The 22,203-nt window shown below is 36.1% G+C and overlaps 2 protein-coding genes across 10 annotated transcripts; both read right to left on the bottom strand.

The window, feature by feature from the left end:
- Positions 1–671: 671 nt before the first annotated feature.
- Positions 672–6,105, bottom strand: LOC103484095 (uncharacterized). Of its 3 annotated transcripts, XM_008441038.3 has the most exons (11): positions 5,874–6,105; positions 5,082–5,162; positions 4,802–4,982; positions 4,165–4,301; positions 3,938–3,982; positions 3,751–3,804; positions 3,451–3,555; positions 3,146–3,349; positions 2,866–2,951; positions 1,318–2,357; positions 672–1,238 (listed from the first exon to the last, which is right to left on the bottom strand). In XM_008441038.3, the coding sequence occupies exons 3-11, from the start codon at positions 4,980–4,982 to the stop codon at positions 964–966; spliced, it is 2,127 nt and encodes a 708-aa protein (XP_008439260.1). In that variant the 5' UTR covers positions 5,082–5,162; positions 5,874–6,105; the 3' UTR covers positions 672–963. The 3 variants fall into 3 exon arrangements, with proteins under 3 accessions (XP_008439260.1, XP_008439259.1, XP_008439261.1); XM_008441037.3 differs by lacking the exon at positions 5,082–5,162 and having other exon boundaries at positions 4,802–5,023; XM_008441039.3 differs by lacking the exon at positions 5,082–5,162.
- Positions 6,106–8,006: 1,901 nt separating this feature from the next.
- Positions 8,007–21,572, bottom strand: LOC103484094 (U-box domain-containing protein 32). Of its 7 annotated transcripts, XM_051086709.1 has the most exons (11): positions 21,177–21,326; positions 20,071–20,214; positions 18,843–18,964; positions 18,493–18,614; positions 17,749–17,853; positions 17,241–17,325; positions 16,994–17,131; positions 10,820–10,948; positions 9,989–10,516; positions 8,474–9,223; positions 8,007–8,370 (listed from the first exon to the last, which is right to left on the bottom strand). In XM_051086709.1, exons 4-11 carry the CDS (start codon positions 18,522–18,524, stop codon positions 8,188–8,190), a joined length of 1,950 nt encoding a protein of 649 aa, XP_050942666.1. In that variant the 5' UTR covers positions 18,525–18,614; positions 18,843–18,964; positions 20,071–20,214; positions 21,177–21,326; the 3' UTR covers positions 8,007–8,187. The 7 variants fall into 7 exon arrangements, with proteins under 7 accessions (XP_050942666.1, XP_050942664.1, XP_050942665.1 ...); XM_051086707.1 differs by lacking the exon at positions 20,071–20,214 and having other exon boundaries at positions 8,007–8,339; positions 21,177–21,572; XM_051086708.1 differs by lacking the exon at positions 20,071–20,214 and having other exon boundaries at positions 8,007–8,339; positions 8,474–9,220; positions 21,177–21,571.
- Between the last annotated feature and the right edge of the window lie 631 nt (positions 21,573–22,203).

The raw sequence follows: 22,203 nt of genomic DNA, 5'->3' as shown, positions 1-22,203 counted from the left end.
ACGCACTCAACTCAAACCATTGTATACATATTTAGGAGATGTTTGAGACAGAAATTTGGTTATTATAATAATTTGTATTTAAAATGTATATTTAAATATGAAAAGAAAATAATAAACACGATAACAAAAATTACAAAAGTAAAATAGTAAAAACTATAGCAAATGAAATTTATAAAATATCGTTACTTTAGTTAATTTATTTATAGTAATGATGTGATTGATTATTATAACTTTTAACAGTGTTTATCCCAAAAAAAAAAAAAAAAAAACTCAAATGTAAAAGAGTAGTTCCCAGTTCCTTAACCCTTTAGCATTTTGAAAGTAGAAAATTTAAAACAAATAATATATGAAAGAAAGTTTGTGTCCGATAGAATTGGAGGCTATACCAAAAGTTTAAAAGACCTATATCCTATCCATTGGACAATGAATGCTTTTCATTCCATTCTTTTTCGGTATACTCACCTGTTGTCCATAAAAAAAAGTGAAAATTTTGAAAATTGCACATATACTTCTATAATTTTTTCAAAACGGCAATATGATCCACAATATTTACAAAATAGAAAATATTGCCATTTAAGCATAATTCCCCAAAGTAAATATAATTTTGTTCAGTATTTGCTACCCCTTAGTCCTAAAGGAGTTGGATAGACCACCAGCAAAAAATGAGAGGCTAAGGCAAAAAAATAGGATGAACCTTTTCCATAACTAATAACAAAAATATTACAGGAACATCTAGAAAATTATAACAAAAATAAGGAATTTTCCTCGCTAACAAATCTGCTGCAGCAACCTGACAGAAATGACAGAATCATAAAAGATTTCCCAGTAAAGGAAACAAAAAGAAAGAAAAAAAAAGAAAGAAAAATTTCAACTTCCAAGACAGAAGACCATTGGAAAAATTGGCTCTGCAAAGAATGTAAAAGAAAAACAACTCGTGGGTTAAATCCCATTCTGTCTTCTTTATTAGGTGGTAGTAGTAGTAGTTCGAAGTTTGGGAATGTACTTTATCTTCGCACCCTTTTCAAATTTTGTCCTGAACTTGGTGGTGGTCTTGCCAGCAGCTTCATTTGTTGAGGACTTGGGAGCCTCCAAGTTTATCAAAATTGTATTGCCATTATTAACAATGCGTCTGTCAACGTTGGTTTCATTGTCATTTTGCAATTGAAAACATCCAGAAGATTCAGAATCTGAGGGTAGATTCAATTTCACGTGATCGGCTGTTATGGCCTCCTTCCACCCTGTATCAACGAAACAGTTCAAATTTAGGATACTATCACCTTTCACACCAGATGAAGTAAAAAACAAATGTGAACTTACTTTGTGCAAGGAAAGCTTTTGCAGCAAGACTAGAGAACTCCAAGCCAACTGGTTGTGCAGGTTCTTCCTGGATAAAAGAGTCGTTTCCAAAGTCTCCAGTGTCACCATCCAAGGAATGAGGAGAATATACATTCAGAAGGGCCTGATCCTCTAGCTTTTCAGTTGTCACTTCAGCTTCAGACTCGCCATTTTCACTTTGATCTGGCATCGCATATTTGGTTCCGTTACGACTAACTGGCCTCCAAAGCTTAATCATCACCCGATTTGTTGCAGTTTGAATTGAATCCGGCTTAATGAATTTCTCCAAATGATTATTGATCTTCTTAGGTGTTTGATGATCGTCCTGGTAATCATCTGGGGTTCCAACTGGATATTTACTCTCTTGATTGCAATTTCCTAATGCCACTGAAATAGAACCTATCAAAACTTCATGGCTCTTAATTTCCTCTGCCCGGGTCGTTGCCTCTTCCTGTATCCTGGCCTGGAAACGATCTCCATCTCTTTCTGGCTTTGGCTTCCGGCTCCATACCTTTTTCCCATTAATAATAGGTGCGGCCCTTGATTGCACATGGCTTCCATGCCTTCGCATATCTCCATTTTTGAGTCCCTGATAATTCTGATCTGCACGAAAACCATTAGAAAGTCCTCTTTGTGTCTTAGGCAATGCCTGCCACTGGGAGATTACATGCTTATGGCCATTCATTTGTATCTTCTGCTGTTCACCATTGTGATCAGCAGGAAGATGTTCGGGGTAGCCATTATGAAACCCAGAATGAGACTCGGATTCTTCATCTTCATCAGTTAGAGAATGTTGAGATGTTTCAATTGAAGATGGAGTATGATCAGGCAATATCCCCAGAGAGTCCCTTTCTGAATGGCATTCAGTCTGAGGGCTAGATGATTCTTCAAGTAACCCATCTTCAATCATTTCATCTACACTCCCCTCGACATCAGCCTTCTCTTCAAGTTTTTGCTCCTTTGACCTTTGTTCTTTCTGCCTCAGCTTCTTCTGCCTTTTTCTTTCCAACAGCTCCGCTTGTCTACAGAGTTACATATGACTACACGAGTGAGGAACAAGCAGTACATACAGAATTCACAAGAGGCAAGTTTTTGAACAGTAAGTATTCTTAACAAGGTTATTTTACTTGTATTTTTTTTCCCCAAGGGTTGAATGAATCTCCGCAAGGAGATACTAGTTCGTGTGTGTAAGTTAAGAACACCAGGATAATCATCAAGTCGAAGTATACTGGTTGAGATAATCTTGTTCCTTACCAAGAAATAATAGTTCAACAAAGTAGAATTTTGTTCTCTATCAAGTAGCACACTTACCATTGATCTAGCTACATGACTATTGATGTAAGAATACTTTTTATCTACTCTCTGACTACATATGACCAAGGTTTGTTATATCCAGCTAGATCAGGCTACTCTAATAAGAGTTCACAGGAAGGTACCAAAAAAGAATTGGAAATTAGATGATATATATACATATATTTGATAGCTGTGAGTGTCCGGGCATAACTTAGATGATGATGATGATTGATATACCTCCTTTGAGCAGCTTCTTCCTCCTCTACCAGTAACTTTTGGCACCTTAAAGCTTCGGCATCCTTATCAGCAAGCCATGTTTTGACCTTAAAGAAAACGACAAGTCACAGGTTAATGAGCCAAGAAAAATAAATAAAAAAGAAAGGCAATCAAGTCCATATGAATAAATGATTACATAACAGCATATTGCTTGTATACAACCAAAATCTGCAACGAAGCAGGAACTATCAGATAGACAAAATCTGAGAAACATACAAAAAATTAAAGGTAGACAACTTACCAATTTCTCTTCCAACAAGAAGCTCATGCAAGCAACTAAGTTTTTAGTTTCAAGACCAATCTTTACAGCATCTCCATCAAATATATATTTTTGCATCGAGACAGCTGTTCCACATAGGAAGGTTCTTTCGCTTGCATTGTCAAGAATTTCAAATAACTCCAGGGAAGATAGTGGAAACCTAGATGGTCTACCTTGTACAATATCCTGAAAAGGTTCGGGTATGCAATTAAAATTTATATTCATTCACAATAATTCACTGATGACCAATGGATTCAAAAATAAAGGCTGGTGGAACATGAACATACCAAAAGGGCAGAACCTGCCCTCAAATAGACATGTGGTAGAGCAGAAAATCCTGGTTTCCCAATGATAGCTGTCAGATTCTTGATTACGGCTGACCCTTGTATTCCCTATATGTTTACAGACATTAATCATTTAAGAGAATACAAAACAGAATATCTAAAAACTGAAGGATTTTCTTTCAGAATATGTTCAATTTTCATTTCTATCCAATGATTTAAAGGCTGCAAAGAAAAGGATACAGACGTTCTATTCAAGAATTTAAAGATAAAAAGAATAAAGTAAGGAAGCTGAGTAAGACTTGCCTCAATTGAAACGTTCTTAAATGAGACAGCCTCCTTTGTCTCTTCCCAGGTTAGCTGTATAAGACACCAATGAATGAGCTTTTTAATAAAGGAATTCAACTATGCAGGATAACAACAATGAAAATGTTTTGAAATAAAGAATGAGCCTGGGTAGAACAAACGGAATTGGATAGTAGACAAAGAGTACCTTGTCCCAGAATGCTGCCAGTAGATCCCTACTTTTGGCAGAATCCTACAAAGTGCAAAAGAGCATGTATGTTCAAGCGAGCAAGAAATCAAGGAGAAGAAAGAATATTAGAAGGAAAAATCACAACTCAATGTACTAGTTGGCAAGCACATGGTTCCAAACGCAATATGTCAAGTAATTTTCTTAAAAGTAAAAAGAATTAACATCTGAGAGTAGAAAAGAAACACCTTATCAAGCTTTTTCAGCCTATGATGCACTCTTATATGTCTTCTATAATTGATAACTGAGCAAAATTCCCGGGCACACTTCTCACACTTCTGCATTTGAATCTTTAAAGGAGAGAGCAAGGGCCAACCTGGGAGTTCTGATGAAAAAAAAACAAAAACAAAAACAAAATATGTCTCAAAGCTATTAAATCTGAACGGATAATGAAGGAGTGGAAAATATACAATTTGAATAAAGAATAATGACTTGTTAAATGAAAAATTGATTCCCTCTAGGAGGCTTTGTTATTGCATAAGAATTCTGTTGTACGGACACTAAAGAGCAGAGGCATGGGCATGCCTGTATACACGCAAAAGATGACAAAACTTTACAAAAAGAAATTTGAAAAATATGCTAAAAAAATTCAAGCAAATTTGTTCCTGATCCCAGCCACTAAGCTTGTCTAAAAATGTTGTATATACCAGAAGATTATTCTATACCATTGACATGAAATGCAAGTAAATGAAACACAATAATCTTACATCCAAAGGGCATTATATGCCACTCCAATACTCCAAAGATTAGAATTAACCATCAGCACAACAACATTTCAGAGAGGGCCCCTTCATTGCAGTTTGATTTAATTGAACAATTCTATACCTTGCTGGTCGAGAGCATGAAGTAGTTGAATCCACTGGACTGGACTCTCACCAGCTCTTGAGAAAGAAAGAAAAGGTTCTTTTCCGATTGCCTGTCTAATAATAGTGTCTAGAGAATCATTTCCCTCCTCCGGTTTCATCACATCTGGATAGTTAGAGGCCTTGAGTTTTGCAACTGGCATCTACACACAAGTTTTAAACCCAAAATTCAAGGCCTGAAGCACTGCATAATGTCAAAAAATAAAAATAAAAAAAAATCATTACATGGTGGAAAGCAATACCTAGTGACCCTGGCCAAACAACTACACCAATCAGAGATGAGTCAAGGAAATAAAGCACAAGCTCTTAGCTGTAACAGCGTGCTGCATACAGAAAAGAAAGAAAGCTCTCCATCCACTAAGAATGAGCTAGCATACAGAAAAAACTTTGCAATGGAAAAAGGGCAAAAACACTTTCTAGGCGAACATACGACCACGCCAGATTCAAGTGTTGGCCCTCAAGTAAAGAATTCATTCCACTGATTATAACGGGGAACAAAAACTATTCTCCACAATTTATTAAAAAAAAAAAAATCCTAGAAAAGGAAAAATTAATCATACAAAAAAATATATAACATAAGAAATGAAGAGAATTCAATAGGTTTTTCCCAACATTTACAAAACCACTTCCGGGAACAAGACGAAAGAAATCAAGAACAAGAGAAGACAAACGAATAAAAGTCAGCATTTTCTAAATGCCATCTCGTTCAAAATTAATTACACAAATCTCACATCATTAAAACAGTCAAGTTACGTCCATTATTAGAAAAAAAAAACTAATATAGAGATACACACTACGTTCCATCCATCCATCTAGCAGACCACCAAAGACATATGAATTGGGAACATCAATTACAACACTAAAACAAACGAAACGAAACAAAGATTGGCAAGCAAGAAAAGAACGAAACAACCATTTCAAGAACTCGGGCATGTGATCTGTAATCGACAGAAGAATTAAACACATACAAAACGCAATACTCTTAAACAAAAATAACCAAAAAAAAAAAAAACGAGTGTGATCGGTTCACGTACCAGTAAGAACGAGAAAGATCGATTCAAAAAAAGAAACAAAACAACAGATCGGATCGTATGCGGAGAGGATTTGGGAAGAGTTGCCGGAGGAAAAGGGCCGGGAAAATTCGAGAAGTGATCGGTGGAGAAAGAGAGAAGCTGTTTTTTTTTTTTTTCCTTTTTTTTTTTCCTCTTTCCCTTTAGTTTTTCTTAGGGAGAGTTTCTTCAGAGAGAGAAAAAAAACGAAGGTTTGTAGGAGAAAATATAAAGGCATAAAAACGAAGCCCTCCTCGTGGTTTAGTCCGGCAAATTAAAATTAAAAATTAAAAATTTTGAATAATGTAAATTTGGAATTCTATGACGTGGAAATTACACAGGCGCACGCGCGGTTAACGTGCGTACGTTACTAAAATTGGATATTGGGCCGAGCAACTCACGGCCCATCTTCTATTTCAGCCCAATTAGTCTAACTAATTTGAGAAACCCTTTGGCATAAACTCCTTTTGTGACAACAAAATGAAGAGACCAACGTTTGGAGCTCCAGAAAATAAGAAATGAGATTATTCAAGTGATTTAAGGTTTGTGTCTCAATAATTGATTCCCATTCATTGTTGATTAAAAGATTATTTATTTATTTATTATTCTTATTCTTATTCTTTGATTCTTGTTCCTTTGAAGTAGACAAGCTTAGATGAAATCAATCAATTTTTGTTGTCCATGGAGTATGTGAATGATCCATCTAAGTATGGTTGACATATATCAAAATATCCCTAAACTTTGTATTTTAAGTAAAAAATATTCCTAAACTTTTACAAGTATCAATAATACTCTTGAAATTGAAAAAAAAAAAAAAAAAAAGAAAGAAAGAAAAGAAGGATACTCTGACCTTTGATTTTGGATGAGAATTGTTTTAAAAAAATACACTTAAATCTTCAAAGTTTTAATAATACTTTTAAAATTTAACTAAATAAAAATGCTTTTATTATTTAACCATAATAAAATCCAATTAACCATTTAAAAAATATTATTTAACTTTTAAAAGTTGCATTAATACTTTTAATCTTCCATGATAACCCCATAATTAACCTTTTTCACTAATCACAATAAATATAGTAATTTGTAAAGAGATAAAAAATCTTTGATTCGGTAGTCCACATGTAATTTTCTTCTTCTATTACAAGCTATCCTTAAAACTAAAATCTTAGTGTCCTCTTTTGTGCTTTAAGGCCCCTCACTAATTCCATTAATCTCTTTCTTTCAATCATAGTCTATATACCTACAAATAAAATGAAAGTTTTTTTTTTTCTTTTGTTTTTCTTTTGATAAATAAAGGTCAAATAATTAACCAGGATGAGAGTAACAAGATATTTAAGAAAAGAGGGAAGGAAAAAGAGAGAAAGAAGAGAAAAAATCGCAAAAATTAGGTCATAGAGGGAGAGTGGAAAAAGAAATCAGAGATGATAGAATGCATATAAACCATAAGAGCATTGTTTAACATTTTTGTTAAGGAGGTACTTTTAAAGTATAAACACATACTGTTTAACATTTTTGTTGAGAAGGTACTAAAGCCAATTTTAAACTATAAAGACATTTTTACAAGGAATTAGCAATTTCTGATCATATATTGATCATAAGGATATTTTTACACTTCCATTTTGAATTTAATGGTATTTCGTAAGCTTTAAAAAGTTCTAAAGTATTTTGAAAAAAGAAAAGAGAACATTTTTAAAAGCTTAGGGATAATTTTAAAACTTTTGAAGGTTTCAAATATTTGTATCCAATTAGTACAAAATTTAAGAACAATTTTAATAACTTAGTCATATTTTGTTTATTTGTAAGAGCAAATGGCCACCCGTCCAAGGGCTTTTCTGTGGTAAATGAAGACAATCGCTGATCCCTAGGCAAACCTCCAATAATTCAAATGATGAAGTCTTCCACCTTTGCAACTAAGAAGTGTTTATTTCATTCAAATGTAGGATAAAATCGTTTTGATGAGAATGGTTTTGAAGAACAAAATTTTACCTCTTGTTTATTCTCTCTGTACAAAACCCTCACCCCAAGGAACTTCCTTAAAGCAAATTTAACCCCCATTTTCAAGCATTCAATTCAAGTTGGAAAAACAAATTTTCATAGAGACAATTTTATCTGTCTAAGTTTAAATCAACAGTATGAACTATGCTTTATTTAGGTCTATAACAATGTTCTGTACATGGAAAGATATAGGTATGTAAATAACATGTATGAACTGTTATTATGGGACAGCTTTTGTACCAACCCTTACCAGTTTGTAGTATCTTCTGGCAGGTGAAGGTGTAAGGAATCTAAAACAAAGTCGTCATAGCTGATGCTGCCACTCTTGAATTGCATTCAGAAGAGCATAATTTGGTACAAGATTACAGTGCTCAAGTTTAAGATTTGTCATCGGAGAAGTGTTGTGGCCACTTTGGAACCATCCTCTTATTGCATCAGCTTCGTATGTGAATCCATCTGCAGCAATGAGTGGATCTTTCATAATTTCCTGAATTAATCAAAGGGTTTCAAGTAAGTTTCCCTCTCTATCTCTTTAAATAATGTAAATTTACCAAACATCCTCAGGAAACCATTTTCGGCTAGACTTTTACCTGAAAAATCGGACACGTAAAATGTGCAGGCACTCGAGAGTGTTTCTTCAGACTCGAACATGATGCTGAGGCAATGGATCTCATTGGCTCCAAAACACACCATAATTCTGAGACAAGGTCAGGCCGATCCAACTTTTCCTTCTCGCAGCACCTCAATGCCACAAGAGCTAATTGCTCTGCTAGATCATGTGGCCAGTCTCCAGCTGATGAATCTAAAACGACAACAATGTTGTCATTTTCTATAGCACATTTTACATCTTTTACTATACCCGGAGGTGTTCTGCCAGTTAAAATTCGCAGCAAAATAACACCAACAGAGTAGACATCTGATTCTGGAGTGAACTTTCCCGTCTCAAGATATTCAGGATCTATATATGGATTATTTTCTTTCGATATATTACATACTGAGGCCGAATTAAAGGCCTTCTCTTCTTGCGGGATCAAACGAGAGATGCCCAGACCACCTAGTTTGGCAATAAAATTGGTATCAAGTAGGATTTTGCTTGGTTTTATATCCCCGTGGACAATGCAAGGGTCGCTGTAATGTAGAAATATAAGGGCTGAGCAGATATCAGCAGCAATGCGAATCCGTGTCTGCCATGGAAGTGGGCAATTGTGATTTTTGCAGGCAAGGTGGTCTTCCAAACTGCCATTTTTTAAATTTTCATACACTATTAACCTAGATTCTGGACATGCTCCAATAATTGAAACCAGGTTGGGATGCCTAACCCTACTCAAGACCTCAACCTGCTACTCAACAATAGAAAACGAAACACGTAGTTAAAAATCAATTGTGTATATAATCATAGACCAGCAAACAAGACATGAATGTGAACAACGTGGTGAAAATATTGAACTTACGCTAATCTACTAGTTTTTTAGGTTAGTGGAGACTTAGGCTAAGATATTTAAATCCCGGCAGTGTTGGTTGCTCCTCTTTCATATTAATAGTAGTCCATATATTGGACATGTTGATCTACAAGCATACATTGAATGGGAAACCATGAGAGTAGAGTAAAATATCACAGTTTTCATTTTTATTTTTATATTAACAATTATTTGGACCAACTTCGCCTATTCTTACTGAGCAATCATCTAACCACACTACATTTGGTTACAACAAAGACTCATGGAATATTAAATTTTAAGTATGACTTTAATCGATTCTCTTAAACCCTAAATTACTTTCATTGCCAACCACTAGGTTAAGGTTAACACACGGTGGTCTAGAATATTGAATTTATTATCAACTATTCATTTAAACTTTTTAGTTGAGTGATTAGTTGATAATGTACCGTTAAAATTTTCCTTAACAATGCCTGTTACAAAGAAGTACAGTATCGAAGGTTTACCTTCAAATCACAAAACTAATTAAGAATGCTTGTATAGAACAGATATATTCAATGGTAACACATTTCAAAACTGACCATTTCTTTAAGCAATTTACTTTTTAGAATTTTCTTCAGATGAGAATACTGTGACAGTTGACTAGTTTTATTATTGGCCAAGTTTTACCTCATAATGAAATGCTGATTGGGAATGAGAACCATACGAAGGAAACATTTTTAGAGCGACATCCATGTGACGAAGGAGGCCTTTATAAACACTGCCATGTCTTCCCTCACCAATCTTCCAGGAAGGGTCAAAGTTTCTCGTTGCTTCAATTATTTCTACGAAGGAGAACATAGGCATTTCTGCATTGTGATAGCGTGAAGGTTCCCTTTTAACAATATTCTTCAGCTTTCGAAGCTTGTCCATTGCACCTTCACGCTCTATCAGCAATTTATCTCGCTTCTCCTTGAAACTCACTAAAAGATCAACAGCTGCAAACATCTTCTTCTCCAGCTCCTCCATATCAGACTGGTACTCTGAAGCTTTTCTCTCGAGTACTGATTTCTGTTCTTCGACATGTTGTAGTTCTTCCAAAAGCCCATCACGCTCTTTGTTCATCCGTTCCACTTCCTTTTTCTCTTTCTCTAAAAGTTCTTCCATCTCTTTTCTTTTCTTCACCTCCTCCATACACGAGCTTTCTAATGATTCAGCCTGTAAAATGACAAAAAGAACATCTTTTATTGAAAACTAAATAAACAAAATTAGCATGCATAACTCCAGAGGAAAACTTCATAAGTCAATCATAACAATTTTCTGATCATTAAGCTTTCTTATCAATATGCGTCGTATCAGATGATCTCGCTGATAGTATACTGGAGGAGAGACGGGTATGTTACAACCTATGAACGAAAATGAAATCCTGCCAAACTCAACTAGCCAAAATCAACCAAGATCTGAAAAACTACTCTTTCTTTCACAAAAGTTGATATTACCTCAGGAAACATCACAAAATACCTTGAATTCAGCACCCACAGTATCTTTCTCTACCCAAGCCTTCACTCCCTCAAAGTCTTTTATGGATTTACCATTCATCGAGGCTTCTTGCAAACCACTCTGGCTAACTGGATGTCCCTCTTTTACTCCCTAAGAAATTCATGATTCACCCGTTATGTTTAAGTACATAACAATGTTAAAAGATAGTTGAATGCCACGCTTCTGATATGAATAAAAATGTATCAAGTTTGTAGTACAAGCAAAATGAAACATGGTAAAACCCATTACATGCAGAATTTATTTTCCTTGGAAACCAAGGGCGATGGTGGTAAGTATTGGATGTTTGGAGAGACACATAGGTCCTAGACCCAAGCCTCTACGTTAAAATTTTAATAACTTCAACCCTTGTTCTCTTTCAAAAGTGGCCTCGTGATAGGTGAAATCTTCGCAGATCAGTGGGGTGAGGGAGTGAACACCTAACACCCAATTTTACTAAAAATACAGGCATTCACCTTTTAAATATATTGAAAATAGAGATGTAGAACAAACACAAATTTACGTGAAAACCCTAATAGAGAGAGAAAACCACGATGTCGATATTTCTTATTATAATAAAGGTACAAAGAGGAAAATATTTATAGGCAACACGAGCCTAATAATAAAAAATTAGAAAAAGTAAATCTCAATTACCCTTAGACTTTCAACATAACCCAGGCCCACTATTTCTAACCGTCCCCCTCAAGTTGGGACGTAAATTTCGAAAAGATCCAACTTGCTAACACACGAATTAAAGTTTTGTTTGAGGAGCCCTTTTGTGAGTATATCAGCAATCTGTTGACTCGAAGGTGTATGTAAGGGGTGCAGATGCTACCATAGTCCGGTCTTTCTTTGATAAAGTGTTAGTCAATCTCCACACCACATATTTCGTTCTGTCATGTTGGACCGGCTTATTGACAATGCTAATAGTTACCTTGTTATCGCATAATAGTTTTATAGGTATCTCATAGTCTTGATGAAGATCATAAAACAACTTCTGGAGCCAGATTTCCTCATAAAACTCATAGCGCACGTCATTCGGCTTCGCTGCTTCGAGACATAACTCCTTGCTTCTTACTTCTCCAAGTAACAATATTGCCCCACACAAAGATTCAGCATCCTGAGGTGGATATTCTATCAACAATGGACCTCGTCTAGTCAGAGTCAGTATAGGCCTTAATACACCGTCTGTCAATCTTCCTGAACCTCAACGCTCTACCGGGAGTTGCTTTTAAATACCTTAGAATTCTGTTAACTATCTCCATGTGGTTTTCATAAGTAGACTGCATGAACTACAAGACAGTACTTACAGCATAGAAGATATCAGCTCTTCTGTGAAACAGTAAATCAACTTTCCCATAAGGCGTTGATATTTCTCTTTATCAACAAGAATCTTGTTACCTGAATCTCCGAGTTTAGCATTGAACTCGATGGGCGTTTCAAGAGGACGACATCTTATCATACCTGTTTCAGCTAATAAATCAAGGGATGCCCTCTCTAGACCTAGCAACCTTCATCCCAAGGAAGTAGTTCAGATTTTTCAAGTCTTTAATTTCAATTTCATCCCCCATCTTCTTTTTTAGTTGGATGATCTCAACGGTGTCATCCCCAGATAGCACAATATCATCAGCACAGACGATCAATACGACAATTTTCCAAGTCTTGGAGACTTTTGTGAACCAATTGTGATGGGAGTGCCCTTGATTGTATCCTTGCTTGAGGCTTGACGAAAGTGGTAAACCTATCAAACCAAGCTCTCGGTGACTGTTGCAACCCGTACAAAGACTTCCAAAGCTTGCAAACCTGATTATCAAACTGAGCTTTAAATCTTGAAGGAGGACTCATATACACTTCCTCTTCTAAATCTCCATTCAAGAACGCTCAGTCCTTATTTATAGCAATTGACAACAAGACTTTAACAATGTTCAACTTTACAACAGGGGAAAATGTCATTAACCCCATAAGTCTGAGTGAACCTTTTTGCACCTGGCCTTATGTCTATCAAAGGTACCATTTGCTCTGTACTTGAGAGCAAGCACCTATTTGCATCCCATAATCTTGTGTCCCTTGGGGTGTGTAGAGATCCTAGGTTTTGTTCTTTTCTAGGGCTTTCATTTCTTTCATGATGGCAATCTTTCACTCAGGGCACTCTACGGCAAAGTGGATATTCTTGGGTATCGCAGCAGAATCAAGGCTAGAAGTGAATGCTCTAAACTGGGTGGGTGAGAGGTTCTTGTACGAAACATAGTTAGAAATGGAGTGCTTTATATAGGACCTGATAACTTTCCTTAGCGCAATAGGAAGATCCAGAGTATTGATATTTCCTAAGAGGTCCTGCTTGGTTTTGTTTTCAGTAGATTCAGCAAGGACCTCATTCTCATCAACCCTGACCTCTCTATCTGTAATGACCTCATCAACACTGCCCTTCTCAACTATATCTTCAGGGACAGATGTTTCAGACCCGTTATTTGCAGACCCGTCATTCTCACCCACCTTACTATCAGCATGTGCATTAGTGGAATTCATTTCGGACCTCTCATTCCCACTCATTCTGTTAATAATATGTGACTCAATGGAATCGGTCATACCTTGATCTCGTAAAAGTTCAGAATCCTGGACCGGAGTTGACTAAACAATAGGAAACCGAACTTCCTATCTGAGATTGCTCCTATAGTAGGTTTTCCAGAGAACTTGGTCTGTAGGTAGGAATGTAGTGTGAGAATTTGGGTCAGGTAAGGTAACCAGAGTAGAATAGGTAGGCTCTAAGGAAACCCACATAGTTAGACTTTTCACTCATACTCTCCCTCTGAAGTATACTAACGGGAAAGAAGGGACGATCTTCAAGAAAGGTGACATCCATGGAGACAAAGTATTCATGTGAGGATAGGTGAAAGTATTTATCGCCTTGTTGGTGCAGAGTGTCCAACAAACATGCATGGCTAAGCCCGAGAAGTGAATTTAAATTGGTTAGAACCATGGTTATGAACATAGGTTGTGCACCCGTACACACGAATGGGACATCAGAAATGAGACGGTTGGAGGGATAGAATTCTTTGAGACATTCTAAAGGGGTTTGGAGGTGTAGGATACTGGAAGGTGTTCGATTAATAAGATGAGTTGCAGTGAGAATAGCATCGTCCCATAGATAGGAAGGAACAAAAGCAGACAACATAAGTGAATGGGGAACTTCCAAAAGGTGACGGTTCTTTCTCTGAGCAACCCCATTTTGTTAAGGGGTATATGCACAAGAACTCTGTTGGACAATTCCCTTAAAGGACAAAAACTCGTTAAAGGTGTGGTTTTGAAACTAGCAACCATTACCAGTGCATAGGATTGCAATCTTTGCATTGAATTGCGTTTCTACAGTGTGATAGAAGTTTCAAAATGTGGATGTGACTTCGGATTTGTCGGAGATGAGAAAAACCCAAGTGATGCAGGTATGGTCATTAATGAGGGTAACAAACGGCAAAAGAAGTAGTGACCTTGGACGGTCCCCAAACATCACTATAGACAAGAGTGAAAGGTTGGGTTGGTTTATATAGTTGTGAAGGAAAGGAAACTTGATCCTGTTTAGCCCGAATACACACATCATAAGATGGTAGAAATATCAAATTTTGAAAAAAAAATGAGGAAATAAGTATCTCATATATTGAAAATTGGGGTGGTCTAAACGAAAATGCCACAACATACAATCTTTTTCTAAAGTAGTAAATTATGAAGATGAAAGACATCCTATAAATGCAACTAGAGGAGCCGTCATCATCAAGCAAGTAGAGTCCCTTACTATGTCGAGCAGTGCCAATCATTCTCTCTGAGCTTAAGTCCTAAAACGTAACAGAATCAGGTAAAAATATCACTTTGCAGTTTATTTCACAAGTTTGCTTATAAACAGTATATTGTTGGAAATTCAGGGCACATGCAACACATTATGTAAAGTCGATCCTTCAAAAGGAAAAATCAGCCCCTTCCCGACAATGGGAGCTAAGGAACCATCTGTTATCCTATCAAATGATTGGTGGTGCCAGAGTCCAGAATCTAGGGATTCTTCCCATCAATAGTAATAAGACTGAAGGACTGAGGTATACCCTAGCAATAGCTCCTAGTGTAGTCGGACTAGGATCCTCAGATCACTAATAAAGGCTACCAAATTCACTCAAATAAGCTTGCCCCGTGTTCTATTTTTTGTTGGAATGACGTTTCTTATCTCCTGGGGGACGACCATGTAGTTTCTAACATTGCTCCTTGGTATGCCACTGTTTCTTGCAGTGTTCACAGACAGAGATTGGTTTTCCATTATGCTTCTCACCGTCATGACTAGGGGACCTCGCATTGAAAGTAGTGGAATAAACAGCTCAGTTTGTCAGACTACTCATAGCTCTAGTAAGATCTTCCTCGAGGCGAACCTTAGAACACACCTTCATCAGAGAGGGTATACGTCTCTAGCTCAGTATACGTCCGGGAACAATATCAAACTTAGGGTTGAGACCCGTAAGGACATATATCCTATCAACCTCCTCGATCCTGAAATGTATGTCATCGTTAGGACAATTCTAAACAATTTCTCTATATAGGTCCGTTTCCTGCCACATAAGGGAAAGTTTGTTAAGGAAGGATGTCACATCCATTTTCCCCTATTTGAATCCATGAACTTGTTTTTCTGTAGAAACAAGAGGCATTTTGACGCTCGAAATACAATTGCTAAGTCGTATCCCAAATGTCGTTAGCGGTTGCAGCATACAGTAAGGGCTTATCGATCTGTGGTTCTATACTGTTGATCAATGTGGACTAAATAAAAGAGTCCTCCCCTTTCCAGTATCGTTTCTAAGGGTCTCCCGGTGTTGGACGAGTTATCTCACATGTCAAGAAACCAAACTCGTAACACCCTTCAAGGATCATTTTAATAGATTGGGACCACAAAAATAGTTTCGACCATTCAATTTCTCCCCTGGAAAATATCATGTAGATTGTGCTATTGGATTAGACACATAAGAAGAGGACGAAACAGGGCGGGAGGTTACCGGATTTTCAGAATACACCGATGAGGTTAAACGGTTGTTGGACGATGCCTCTAGCGTGATTACTGCAATTTGTTGTCGTAGCATGTCCAACTGATGTTGAACTATACCAGGAGATGGACCTTGCTCATAAGCCCTTGACTGCGTTGAGGACTCACCTACCTCAAAGGTCGAGTGGGCTGGATTTCCAACCTTGAGACAGCCACTAGGGTTTGCGGCTAACCCAGCAACAGAAGACTGAACCAAGGTAGGCAACTAGGTAAGTTCTGACGGCAGCGCGTGTGATGGTGCATATAGTGAAGATGTAGGCACGGGCAGCAGTGCGTGAGGGCCAGGTGGCACATATAAGGGAATTCGAACTGGTAGCACGTGAAAGACCTATACTGCTGAAGCCTATTGGCTACTGGATGGTTGCAGCTAGGCAGGAAGGTCGGCCAGTGGGTTCTGAAGACGTCGGAAGCACTCCCCATGGAGACACTGATATGGGCATCAACTGCGACGGCGATGACTGTACTGATGTCAACGGTTGTCCCTTCTGCTAGGGTTCCATCGGGTGTTTGATTGTGTGGGGTTCCTTCAATATCCCGTTCTGATACCATATTGAAAGTTGAGATGTCGAACAAACACAAATTTACGTGAAAAACCTAATATAGGGAGTAGAACCACGATGTTGTTGTTTCTTATTATTTTCTTATGATAATAAAGGTACAAAGAAGAAAATACTTATAGGCAAACGAGCCTAATTAAAATAATAAAAAATTAGGGCAAACTAAATCTCAACTACCCTTATACCTTCAACATGGCCCAAGCTCACTATTTCTTACAAAATATTTCCCCATAATCACATGAAAGGTAATTGAAACCATAGCCATTTTAAAACTTGTGATACATATATATATGTATTATGAGCATATATATTAAGAAGCCGAGCATTCAACAAGAAAAATAAAAGAATACACAAAGGAATACCAAAAAAATTAATAAATAAATAAATACAAACGGAGTCCATGACAAACTAAAAGAAACTCCAATCCAAAAGTATTACACCAAGCTGAAAATTACAAGATTTCTACTTAACGGAGACTCAGAATGACACATTATAAACCTTAAAGAATTACATTTGTTGAAGGGATGTTTTGTTCACCTCATTCTTTAACAATAGCGTTGTCCTTGAAGTGCCCAGGTCCCCATTATTGTAAAGTTTCTGATCCACCAAACCTTGATATCTAAACCTGCTTATCTTATCACCCGCATTCTCCTTTTCTTGAGCATCTGCAAAGTTCTGCAACAAATTTAATTCTGCTGTCCTCTCCGTGGAAACCAATACAGCTCAAGGAGAAAGACTTAGAAAATCCCATATCAGGCAAATAAAGACTGAATATGTGAGATACCTTACAAGTTACAGACTCTGGTTTAAGATGGTCGGTATAGTTGATTCCTACTTCCGAACTTTTTGATCTTCCCATTCTGCCCTCCCTGTTTTAATAGGAATTTACTTAGGTAATGACGAACAAATAACACATGCAGCCGATTGAAGATAGAGTAAAAATAAAAATAATTGTTATTTCAACCCCAGAAGGAATCTGGGATGTAGAGAACCTGTAAAAGTTAAAATGCTGTGTAGAAATATGAGAGTTCTGTCATCAATCCCAATTAAATGAAAAGAAAATTGTGTTGTAGAAGACACCTTGCTTCAGGGAAAATGAGAAACCAACTGTCTATGAAAAGTAGCATTCAAAGTAGGTAGCATGAAGGAGCCAGTGGCGGTTGGAAAAAAGTTTTGACATTTTTTAAAAATATCATTTATCACAAGTAGCCCAATGGATAAAACATCAAGCATAAAGATCATCATCCATCCTTGAAATCAAAACCAACCATATTCTGGAATATGAAAAATACCTTGAGTATATAAGGCGCCCTCTGCAGACAAACCATATGTGGCACCATATTGGTGCTTGCTGGGATACATAGAAAGCTTTCTTGGACTTCAACTCGATAGACCTCCTAATAATGCAATTGAGAAAGGAAATAAAACGCTTGTAATGTGAACAATACAAATTGTCACACTTGCAAGTAAAAAATAAACTCCCCATATCAAATGCCAAAGAATAGCAGATATCAAACAGTAATTACATTTTAGTCTGAACAGCCACCTCCTCTTTTATCTTATATCTTATATATATAGTGTGTGTGTTTGTGTATAAGAGGGATTTCCATTCCAAAATGTAAAAATAAAAACTATACAGTTCTCAGATGTGTATTGTGGGCAACGCGTGAATGCATTGTCACTTAAAAGAAATATAATGACTTCGTTGATGAATAAAAGTATACACATTTCATATTTATAAAAGCATGTAATTCCATGTAAGGTAACCATCTTTCACTCTAATTAGGCTTTTTGAGACAAATAGATAGATCTTGCAGGTTGAATTAAGTATAGCTTGGCTAGTTTAGACATATTGTTCCCAACTAAAAGGTTGGACGTTCGAATCTCCCTCTGCTAGTTGTTGAGCTAAAAAGTAAACAAATCTCGCAGACAACATTAAAACAGTACCAACCATATGTAGCCAATAAACAATAGCAAAACACCAAAAAAGTAAATAGGTCTCCCAGAAGCTCATAATGACAGTAAATGATGCATACTTCATATTGTATCTTTCTGTGTCTAAGCCCATGACTAGCCATTTAATACTGTACTGAGCAATAATTTCAACAATCCCTCTCTCAACGTTGTTCGTCTCAATCCATACTTTCTGGGCTTGTACCTACAAATTAAGCAAATTTATAGATTTTATAATAACCAAGAAAATTATTTTCATTGGTTAATATGAAAAGTACAAAGTTTTCATGCAACCGATTCATTGACATTAACATTCTATTGCATGCAAACATTACCAAATCAAAATATCATGGTACATTAGTCTTTATAACAATTAAACTTATCTTCTTATACAAAGAATTGTCTTTAATTAATATGGGAATTGAAATGATACCCCCAGTTTGGCAAGTATGAGAACATATTGATTAAGAAGTTCAAAAGGCTTTTGCCTTTCTGGTTCCTCAAATGCCTGCGCTACATGTTCTTTTAGTGTATAGGAAGATGGCTCTTCATTTCCTGCATGCAAGGATAACATCGTATAAGACTACTTATGATATATAAATTAAGTCACTACAAACTCCTCTTACCAATCAGATAACGTAAGAGAAAAGCAAAAGGAACTTGTCAATTACTTGAAATAAATAGAAAACAATGTCATGTACATAATTGTACATTATGTTAAATTTTAAATGTACAATGTTAAAAGTGGTAAAGAAAATAGATACCAAGTTACGTGGAAACCCGAATATGGATGGAAACAATTCATATTAGAAAGTTGCATTCATACCCTTTACCTTTAAAAAAAATTTAGAAAAGCTTTTCCTGCTAGTATATGGACAGAAATATTTAAGTCTTAAAGTCCCTCACTGATTTTATTATTTTCCTTTTAGTCTTTGCTATAACCTACATATCTTGATCGAATGGGGTAGTTTTAAAGATAGTGGAATAGAATAAAGGGAATAGGAGGGTACTGATGAAGAGGGGGGAGAGGAGGGAATAGAGAAGTGTTATGCTATAGAGTGAAGCAGGGAAGAGAGAGGTAACAAGCGTAGAATCATAGTAAAAGGAAATCCTTGAACTTTATTTTAAAGTTTAGGGGTATTGATGAAACTTTAAGGGTATTTTGAAAACAAAGTGCTAATGGTTTTTGGATTTCATCCAAACTAACAAGGGTTTTTTTTTTTTTAACTTTTTTGAAAATGGAAGGGTATTATTGGAACTTACAAAAGTATAGGTGCGTTTTTTAAACAAAAAACAAAGATCAGGGTTATTTTCTATAATTTAGCCTTATAGATATAAAATATTTTCTGGCACAAAATATAACCAACAAATTTTAAAGAATGGAGAACTCCTAGGTTTCTGCCTTGATAAATATTAATAGCATCAGTACTATATCCTATAAACGAATAATGAAAAAATCTTCCTTCCATTTTGTACTAGTATTAAACTTGATTCATAAATTTCTTAAACAAAATCTGGTAAACTTTAACAGAATGGCATACAGTAGACGAACTCCTATCATAAAATTTCATACATTTCATACTTTTAGGAATTCAATTTTTTCCTCTTTTTGAGTAAGAAACAAACAACCAAAGTAAGGTACCTAAAAGAGAGAAACCTACCAGAGCTTAAAGGAGCCGAAATGCCATTGTGCACGCATTACCTCAACCAGTCAAGCAAGAAAACTCAACCCTCAAATCAATGAACATTGGACACCGTATGATAAACGGAACTACCTCAATCACGTTTGAGAACTCCCCCTTATCCTAGGTGAACCCCCACAACAGTAATAAGAATAACCCCGATTAAACAATTAGTTAACAACCCCAAGAAAGCTAAACAGATTTGGCTTGGAAAGATTGATTAAAGATCGAGAAGAAAGAGAACTTGTTCCTAACTTCAAGATTTCGAACTCTCCACAATCTAATTGATCAAACTAGTTTGAAAATTCTAAACATGCATTCTAACACAAGAATACAAAGGAAAGCATAAAGCTTGAGAGAAACACTATGAGAAAATGTCATTCAAATCCAAGTTCTTTAAACGTGGAAACTACGGCCCTATTTATACTAACTTCAAATGTTATATGTAAGGACATGACATTTAATTTTATGCCCTTTCAACTACCCTAATAAATGAAAGTACATTCCATTAAATAGGTACATATTAAAGATGTGAATGAATATAAAAATACATTTAATATGTGAATGAATTTGAATTTCTAGATTCATTATGACCCTTGGTTATCTAAGTGACTCTTACAGCTCGTCATTAAAAGTAGAAAATCTAGCTTGAAAGTTACTCATTCTATGCTTTAGCTAATCAATGCCAATTATTTTGCTTATCACCGTAAAAGCTAATGCAGATGGAAACCAAAACCAAAAGGGTACTGCAGTACATCCAATCCATAACCAGATATAATTTCAGCTGACCTAAATACTACCGCTCTAAGCACCTCAAATGGCTGGTAACTACAAGAAATTGAAAGATATAGCTATTACTTCAAGAAAGTCCAATCCCCCAATCCTGAAGCACCCTACTTTTGATATCATTATACAAAAGATTTCACCAAACTGTCAGCTAGCTTTAATAAAGAGTTATTTCTACAAGGATCAGTCAGCAAAGACAGAAAACACCTCTACAAAACGAATTCGCAACTAATTCTACCCATTGACTAAGAACATGGGTCAAAAGCTGTAGATTGTAGCAAATGGAATACTGAACTCACTGGGAGGAAGGTGATAAACGTGAAGCAGACAAAAACTTTTGCCGGCGAAGTTTTGGACAGCCCAAACGAGAGTAGCTTTGGCGTCGTCAACATCGGTGCCCACAGCAACGAATATAGTGTCTTCGACGTCGAATTGGAGCGGTAGTCCAATCTCATCGGCAGAGCCCATTTGCAGGAAGCTACGAATCAGAAGAACAATGGAATTCCAACATCTTCTTCTCTGAAGTTCACTGTATGATTGAGATTTGGTCGGTATTCGACGTGCCGGTGGCGGAATTAGCTACTGACGACTCTCGTCTTGTCGGATTCCAAAGTCGCACCGACTCAACTAAATGCTACTTCCTACCATAGAATTTTGACATAGATTCCTTACTACTTAAGTTGGCTTTTCTCCGCCATTTAATTTACACTATAATGCCAAATTGCCAATTTACTAAAAGAAAAAAAGAATCCCTTTTGAATTAATTATAATTGTTATAGTACAAATACATGTGTAAAGTATTTTAATTACATTTAACATCTCTAAAACTAAAATTAATTCCAACTTAAAAAGAAATTAACTTTATTCCATTTGAAGCCTAACCACTTTCCATTTTTCTTTTCATTATTTTGCTAATTGGGCAATACCTAATCACTTTTCGTTTTTCTTTTCACTTTCAAATAATGTTGATCAATAATTTGGGACAACAAAAGTTACTTGAGGAATTAATTGAAGAAAAGAAATTCTTATATCAACCACCTTAAAATTAGTCCCTAGTTCAAATTGTCACACGGAATAGATAGAAATTTTAAACCTTCCCAAGGGATTTTTCAAAAAGATGCAACCTTATTGTCAGAGGCATGAACCATTCCTTATGATGATTCAACAAAGACGCAAGTCCAGAGGTTAAAACTATAAAATTAAGTTATATCCTGCAATAGTTCTTCAAATAATCACTATTCGAAAACTACTGATAATTGTCAGAGGCGAATTAAATGATGCATTTCTTTCCAGATAATGGCAAATATATCAAAGGAGATACAAATG

The sequence above is a fragment of the Cucumis melo genome, chromosome 6 (assembly GCF_025177605.1).
Source record: "Cucumis melo cultivar AY chromosome 6, USDA_Cmelo_AY_1.0, whole genome shotgun sequence".
Classification (NCBI taxonomy): domain Eukaryota; kingdom Viridiplantae; phylum Streptophyta; class Magnoliopsida; order Cucurbitales; family Cucurbitaceae; genus Cucumis; species Cucumis melo.
Note: the sequence above shows the minus strand (reverse complement) of the source record. Positions and strands in the feature narration are given on the sequence as shown.

Bases quoted from the DNA above. Each gene is read 5' to 3' on its own strand.
- LOC103484095 (XM_008441038.3), bottom strand. From the start codon at position 4,982: ATGCCAGTTGCAAAACTCAAGGCCTCTAACTATCCAGATGTGATGAAA. The intron at 3,805-3,937 runs GTACTCTTTGTC...TGTCTTATACAG, and splicing joins TGGCAGCATTCTGGGACAAG to CTAACCTGGGAAGAGACAAA. The intron at 2,952-3,145 runs GTAAGTTGTCTA...GTTTTCTTTAAG, and splicing joins TCTTGTTGGAAGAGAAATTG to GTCAAAACATGGCTTGCTGA.
- LOC103484094 (XM_008441033.3), bottom strand. From the start codon at position 21,345: ATGGGCTCTGCCGATGAGATTGGACTACCGCTCCAATTCGACGTCGAA. The intron at 17,326-17,748 runs GTATTTTTCATA...CTATTAAAACAG, and splicing joins GGGCGCCTTATATACTCAAG to GGAGGGCAGAATGGGAAGAT. The intron at 17,132-17,240 runs GTATCTCACATA...AATTTGTTGCAG, and splicing joins CAGAGTCTGTAACTTGTAAG to AACTTTGCAGATGCTCAAGA.